The 7,909-nt window shown below is 38.4% G+C and overlaps 1 protein-coding gene across 1 annotated transcript; it reads right to left on the bottom strand.

Annotated features, from left to right (window-relative positions):
- Positions 1 to 372: 372 nt before the first annotated feature.
- Positions 373 to 6,065, bottom strand: IFNG (interferon gamma). The gene is made up of 4 exons (XM_083819722.1): positions 4,424 to 6,065; positions 2,485 to 2,553; positions 1,940 to 2,119; positions 373 to 1,299 (listed from the first exon to the last, which is right to left on the bottom strand). Exons 1-4 carry the CDS (start codon positions 4,544 to 4,546, stop codon positions 1,177 to 1,179), a joined length of 495 nt encoding a protein of 164 aa, XP_083675848.1. The 5' UTR covers positions 4,547 to 6,065; the 3' UTR covers positions 373 to 1,176.
- Positions 6,066 to 7,909: the final 1,844 nt, after the last annotated feature.

The raw sequence follows: 7,909 nt of genomic DNA on the forward strand, positions 1-7,909 counted from the left end.
ACTTCCGTCTAGGCTCCATATCTTTGACTCTTTGACTTGCAGAGAAATTGAAAAGTGTTGGGGTTTTTTTGTTAGTTTGTTTTGTTGTTTGGTTGTTTTTGTTTTTGTTTTAATCAGAGTAACAACACGTTTCAAATCATCAGAGCCTTCCTCGGAACAAAGTAATGTTTCTTCATCCAGAAGAAACAGAACTTGAGGAACTTGAGGATTTTAGACCCCAGATTACTTCTGCCAGATTTCTTCAAACCCATTGTCCATTCCCAAATCTTGGGCAGAAAGAAGGAAATTAAATGTGTTTTCATATGTCTGTACAGGGCCATCTTTGATGGCATCAACCAAGATTAGAATTCTACTTTGCACAGAGATTCTGGTGAATAAATAAGTAAGCACATTTAATTAATTTATTTTTTATTTAATATCCAAAAATTAAAAAGCTTTCATTGTGAAATTCAAACATTTAAATAATATTCCAGTACAAAAATATAGTCCTTAAGATAAAAACATCCATACTGCTACCTCCAAATAAATAAATTGACATCAGACACATTCAGATGATTCAATACAAAAAAAAAAAATAATTTTCATAATCAGTGAGTTGAAGTCAGTGCAATAGAGTTAGTCACATTTCCTGGAGCTGTCAAGTAGCCTGTCCTCTTAGTCAGTTCAGTGCATATCAGCAATAAATCACCAAAGCCCCGGTTCAGAAAAGTGCTTCAGCATTTTGCTCATCTTTAAGCATGTCTATTTGCTTGATTTGGATTTATATATGCTTAGAGCTAAGCAGATATGCATGTGTTTTCCTGAGTACAGAAACTTTCCCGGCTTGGTGCCTCAAATAAGCGAAGGATGAGACCGATGAGGACAACACTACTTGGATACCTGGGTATCACGTCAGTTCAGTATTTCCATATGGAAACTGGGTAAACATCACCTCATTCTGTAATTTCAGATCAACAGACACGTAACAGATAGACAGAATTTTAAGACAAAATAATTTCTTACATAGCAGTAGGAGGTATAAATACTTTGATTGGTGTTTCTTTATAAATAATTATTTAAAATACTTAAATATTAATAAATAAATGTATAAAAAGCTCAATAAGAAGATTAAAAAAAAAAAAACTGTGCATCATAAAATTTGTAAAATAATTCAGTACAAAAGGCCATATGATGTCATTAACATCTGCATCTCTTTGGAGACTGGCTCCTTTTCCTTTTGAGAGTTGAAGTCTCCAGCAGTTTCTGTAAGACACTGAACAGCTCACTCACAGCCTTGCGTTGGATTTTCAAGCCAGTCAGCTGTTTTGAGTAAGAAACAAACAGAATGAAGGTCACACCAAGAACTGTTATTATTTACAGATCACATCCTACAGTCTACACTGCTAATGGGGCAGAGCAGAGAGGAACCAGCAGCTTTCAATTACTCTACCACCCAATTCCTGAAACAAAGAGCCAATTTTCATATATTTTTTTCTGCTTTCTTCATTACTTTGCAACACGTCACAGACTGGCTGTGTGCTGTGCAATGGAGGCACTCTATGATTATTGCTGTGTTGCAATGCCATCTGAGTTACCCACGAGGAGTCAGCTCAATCAGGGCATCAGTATCAGCGGAGGTCGGTGGCTCACACCGCTGACACCCAGTAAGCCAGGTGGCCCCAGAGCCCTCAGAGGCATGCCATGGCCAGGCACAATTTTCCAACCCAATTTGTAATCATAAGGAGCTGTTGATGGTGCCTCTGTGCCAGACTCCACCAAGACTCGGGGTGGGCAGTCTCTGAGCTGATGCATGGCTGGAAACATCAAGTTTTCCAGCCTGAACAGAGCCATCCGGGGATTACCAAATGGGTTACTAAACCGTTACTGGCCTGAGTCAGACTCAAACTCAACTGGAAAATATAAAGTCATGAGTGCCTTGGAGGCAGGGAAAGAGCCTTACCTGAAGGTTTGACAGGTCCACGAGGTCTTTGAACTTCTTATAGTCATCAGAAAGGGTGTCTCTCAGAGTATTGAGCTGCTCAGACAGGTTTTTGATGTGTGGCTTTGACATGTCAGTTTTCTTTAACATTTCCAAGTACAGGGAAACAATCTGGCTCAGTATGATCCTTTTTTCATTTCTCTGTTGAAGAATACAGTCAAAAAGAAAAGCTTGTGAATGTCCATCAAGAGGAAAATGAACGAAACTAAAATACAGCATTTGGGGTTTCTTTCTGCCACTAGGGACAGGATGCCAAAGAAGATGCTGTAACTCATCTCCTGGGCTTACTGTAGCTCAGGACCAGCTTCATGGTGCGGCACAAAGCACTTTGATCTTTATGAAGAGCATTTTAGTACGTTTTTTTTTTTTTCATTTTTAAGTTCCTAAAGCAACCTCTGCTTTTGTTCATTCTGCCCTGTCTGGTTACGCTGGTCTTGGAGCTGCTTTTTACCAAAAGTGCCCTACAACATGCCTGAGATGCTTTGTCACGTGTGGTTCTGACTTACCTCTGTCCAGTTTTTCAGTTTCTCTATAAAAACAGGATTGCCATCAGCTACATCTGAATTACTTGCGTTCTGCAACAGAGAACATACACATCTGTTATACATACAGTACTTATCACAAGGCAAATAGTGTTCTCCTCTCAAATGAGCAGTAAAAAACATAGACAAGTAATTTTTGCACCACTGGCCTATAACTACTACTGTGCTTTCACTTTTGGACTTCTTTTCACTTCTGAGAGTATATTTTGCAAATATGTTCTCTAAGCACCAATTCACATTGGATGACTGCATAGTAACAGAAACAGCATTAATCTGCTTTTAAATGTCTTCTCCTGCTATAACTCATCTGAATAGAGACATTTAGCACCACATGTTTCACTAAATGCTCTATGCAAGTTTTGGTACTGACAGTTGAGAATTAAATAATAAGCCCAGCAGCTGTCTAGGCAATTGTCAGACCTGGTCTTGGATGTTTTCTTATAAGTTGAAATCCACCAGTCTGTGGGCTTGAATTTACCCAGTCTTAGTAAAATCTCATATGGAACAAAGACAAATTAACTGTACTATAAAATTGCAGTTTGTAAAACCAGAGAATAGCCCAGTAGCCCACAGTCAGACGTGGGGATACATAGGGGTTGTGGGCTACCAAAAGGCTTGCAGGGTCTGAGTTTAACCATCAGGTGTTAGCCACACACTGTGGCAGATTCTAGGAAACAAAGAGCAATACAATTCTCCTACCAAGGAAAGGCAAATTGAATCATTTCCTTTTCTCTGTGTGTATGTTTTTTTTTTCATTTTTTTTTTCTTTTTGTATACAACAGTCACTATTTCCTTTTTTGTCTGCTTGGTAATTTAAATATAATGAGTGTAATGGGAAAGCTTGCAGGCTGACAGAAACCTCGTAGGCTGATTGGCTCCCCACACCAAGCACCTTGCCGAGCCTTGGTTTGCACTTCTGAAAGGTGGTGAGCACCTGCTGCGGACTGCAGTTTTAATTTCTCTGCAAGAAGTTTACCACTGCTCAAGATGTCTCAGACAGTGTTATTTATATTCTAGTGAGAGCCTCTTTGATCTACGCTAATGAAAAATTTAAGATATAAATCAAAATGCTAAAAAATCAGAGCTGGAAATAGGAGAAAACTCTTGCAGTTAATTTCATGTGTTTACAAATATATATATATGTATAATATATTAAGAATAAAAGCTGTTAACTAGAAGTGACTCTATTGTAGATCCCTTATCTGTACGACTAATCCCAGCTAAAGTTAGCTCTGGTCTATTTTAATGCCTCCTGGGTGGAGACAGGTGAATTGATATTACAATTAAGTTATCAAATTTCTGTCTGAAAAGAAGTGATATCACTTAACATTCCCACACCAGATCATAGGCAGAGATATGGAAGCAGGATGGCTGGAAGATGCTAAAGAATAAGCAGTAGTGACCAACCTTGGGCAACATATTATTGATAATAATAAAAAGCACAAGATGCTTCTGTTAAAGCAAAACATTTTGCTTATATTGCAAACTAATAATAAATCCTCCGTTAACTTAACTAAGCTAAAACTAATTCAGTGTCAGTAAATTGTAGCTGAATAGAATTGAATCAAGGTTCATTCATCCATTCATATCAAATTGCATTAAGATTTTTTTGTTATAAAATATTCCATGAAATCAAAAACCAAATGGAGCTGGTAGAAGCTCTGAAATAAATGCAAACTACTAAAATCATTATTGAAAAACTGAACCATGTTAGTGAATAAATAAAAGCTAACAAAACCAAACAAATTGTCCATATTCTGGTTTAAAAAAAAATGTAACAAGCGTTAGTTCTATGATCACTATTGGTACACACTGAGGTTTATGACAAGCAGTGCTCAAGCCTGGATTATATCTATAGCACAAGCAGAAGAAGAAAAGAAATGCAGTAGAAGATTGTACTTACAAAGTCAGCTTTCAGTTTGTCTATGTCATGTTGAAGTTGACTAAGAAATAGAGCACTTCCAGAACATCCAAAATAAATCACGATGACAGAGAGAACAAACAAGCAGTAGGTCTGGCAAGTCATTTTCTTGGTGATGGTTCAGTTATGGTTCAGTTAATATGCTCAGATAACTTCTGGGAGATGTCAGATCTAAGAGTAATGAGCTTCAACTTCTAATAGTTGTATCTTCTATTAGAAGAAAGTAGACGAGTGAACTTCATCTGACTGCCAGTGGTATTTATACCTGGTCTTGAATTTTTTTATTTCGTCATCACAGGCTGTGTATATTTAGCCAAGATAGTGTCAGATAAGACTTCACTTTTGGCTAGTCGAGGGAATCCCTCGAAAGCATCTTTCTTAAAGTATGGTCCTGGAAAATTTTTCAGTGGTTTGTCAGAGGGTAACATTTACGTGACAGTTCTGAATTTTCTTTTACACGTGGTTGGGGAAAAGGAGGAAATTATGATACGGGTTAAAGAGTATCCATTGTGGCTCAGGCATTCTTACAAGCTATCTGAAAAATCATATCATGTGGTTAAGGGGTCAATATAACAGCCAACTCACTTCCGGCATTCTTTTAAAGTAACCACTGAGACTGACATGGTATACTTCACAGTCACTTAAAAATTGAAATCTCCTTACCACTGTCCTTTTGTGAAAAACTATTTGCATTGTTTCCATAGTCTAAGGTGTATTTTTTGCCTCTTTCCCATTATTCATCTCCAGATTCAAACTAGGCTTGTGGAAAATTAGGTTCTATCAAGGATACAATGATGCATCATATTAAATATCTCCATGGTTCCCTACTATCTGCAAAAGTAGAATATTTGCTACTCAGGACACTCATCTGTGTTTGACAATAATTAAAGTTCCCCACCTGCACATTCATTTGCACTTGTGCACATGAAGTATGAAAACAGAAGGACATGATTAAAAAAAAAAAAAATGGAAGCAGGCAGACAGGATGGTCTCCAGGTGTACACAGGCCACTGCAACAACTATGCTGAGGTAGCTGTGGAAGAGGTTCCTGTGTAATAATTGAACTCTGCTTTGATGGATATCAAGGGAAAAAAGTTGACTGTGCAGAGCTGTATAAAGAAATCAGAGTAATTTTAGGCTATAGTATATAAATACAGGGTAGAAAGGAGACTCAATAAGGGGAAGAAGAAGGAACCCACAGGAAAAAAAAAAAGAGAGGGGATCAGGCAGAGGGCAGATGTGGGCTCAGTTCACACAGTGTACAGTGGAGGACTTCTGTAGCCCATCAGAAACAGATGAGAATCAAACAGGTCTCCAACAACTATGACTTGAGCTCTCCAGCTCCTGGATGGGTCATCAAGTGTTCTTTGCCAGAAGCTGTCTCCTTCGTCAGCAGCACCTCCAGCCTCAAGAAATGACCGGTAACTCTATCAACAGTTTTTAATCTGCAGCTTGAAAGAGGACCTCCATCTAGAAACTGGGTCTAGACTGCTACTACCACTGCAAAAGGGGAATTGCCATTTTGCAGAGACTAGAACCAAATCCCATCAGCAGTCACAGGCCCAAAAGCTACATGCAAAACTCCCTGGGAACAGCAGCATACCCAGATGGCACATGCCTCACAACAGGGGCAGTACTGTACAAATGTTATGATTGTAAGTGTACTTGGGGTAGTAATGCTATGCAATGTCTTTATTGGTTTTAACTTGAGAAATTAAAACTGTGTAAACAATGACTCAATTGCTGGAAGCATTGCTTTGGAAGTAAGATGATAATGCTAATCAAGGCTATTCAATGATGGTTCAAAGCACTGTAAAAACCACAAAGTAATCACATTAAAAATACAAAGTAGATTCACAGGTGTGCAAGGTAATAATAATACCAGCCTATCAGTGATGTGAAAATATCTGGATTGCTTTTCAAGGCAAGCACAGTCAAATGACATGTTGTGGCATGGTCAAACATAGGTTCATATGTACAGGAAAACCAAGAAAAATTTACAAGGTGAGAGATGTGCTGAAGGGCATCAGCTGGCCATGAGCCAATGGAGTGATTCTTTGGCAAAATGTTGGAAAGGAGTAGTCAAGTGGCATATGGAAAGCGATTCCTGTTACATATGGCTCTCTTTAAGCTGTCAGAAATATACAGCTGGAAGAGGGACTGGGTTATCGAATCCTTTTTTTTTTTTTTTGCACATCCTAATTTGAGCAATGGTTTTCTGTTGGATTACTAGAGAATGTGCAAAGAAATGCTGCTAGGATGGTAAATAGTTTGGAACAGTTATTTACTCAAATTAAAATACAACTGAACGCAATCAATTGCTGTAATTATCCAACCAGGCAGGAGATGGATATTCCAGGAGATGGAAACTGAAGTCAGTAATCCTGGCTTCTTCTGCAGAGAACTATTTATCATGTGCCGGGCTAGACTGCCTTGTTAAACCTTTCAGACATGCATCTTTCATCTACGGGAGTCTGTACCTCTCAGGTCACCTCCCTTTGATCTCCCATTACCCAACAGAATGTTAAGCTAAGCTTTTCAGAGTAACAGGAAAATAAAATATCAGAAATAGAGAATTTTTCCAGTTCACCTTTTATAAATGCTGGTTAAAACCTTTGGGGTGGTTAATTTCATCCCTAGATCTCATCACCTTTCAGAGGAGGCCACTGTCAACCATCTAATTTTGTGGGTAAGAAAACAGAAACACAGAACAATTCTTGATCATTCAGCATCTAGGAAAGGCAAATCTAGGAACACAAACAACATCCCCCAGTCCAGTCCTTTGCCCACTAACCATCACTAAAAGTATTATATATTAAAATGAGGCAAGAAATTAAGAAAATATTAAAGAAGAAAGCCATGACATCTGGCTTTGTCATATTATCTTCTGAGTGCAGGTCTGACTTCCAGGTACCTCTTCTGACTATCAAGGTTATATTTCTGTTTCAGTACTTCTACTCATCACCATATTTGAATTATCAGACAAAGGGGCAAACGTTCTGTGGCAAATTCATCATCTGGTTGCAGGACAGAAAATGAATCCTAATATAAAAATAGATAATACTTTTTCTAATTTTTTTTACATTTGAATAAGTGGTACCATGTTAAAGTTGACATGCTTGCCTTGTAACATTCTCATATATTAACACGTCACCACGTCTCTCCAGATCATATTGAAACAAGTCAACAGCAGGTGGTCAGAATGTAAGGGCCCTCAAGGCCCAGGGATCTTGCCAGCTCCCAGCCCTGTTTTGCGTCCTTCCCAGCAAAAGTGTTAAAACAAGTGTCCATTGTCTCGTGTATGCCTTGTTGCCCAAAAAGAGTGATCAGTCAAGTGGGAAGGAAGACTCAAGTTCAGAGAGCTCCTATGGATTGATTTTCCAGAGCATCAGTTCCAGAGACTGACCCAAGGGCCTAAAAGCATCCAATCCTTTTTCCGTCTTTCTTACTACAGATGTACCAAGCATA

Source organism: Anser anser, assembly GCF_964211835.1.
Source record: "Anser anser genome assembly, chromosome: 1".
Taxonomy (NCBI): domain Eukaryota; kingdom Metazoa; phylum Chordata; class Aves; order Anseriformes; family Anatidae; genus Anser; species Anser anser.

Excerpts from the sequence above, each read along its gene's own strand:
- IFNG (XM_083819722.1), bottom strand. The coding sequence starts at position 4,546 with ATGACTTGCCAGACCTACTGCTTGTTTGTTCTCTCTGTCATCGTGATT. Across the intron at positions 2,120-2,484 it reads AACTGAAAAACTGGACAGAG|AGAAATGAAAAAAGGATCAT; the intron begins GTAAGTCAGAAC and ends ATTCTTCAACAG. Across the intron at positions 1,300-1,939 it reads TGGACCTGTCAAACCTTCAG|CTGACTGGCTTGAAAATCCA; the intron begins GTAAGGCTCTTT and ends TACTCAAAACAG.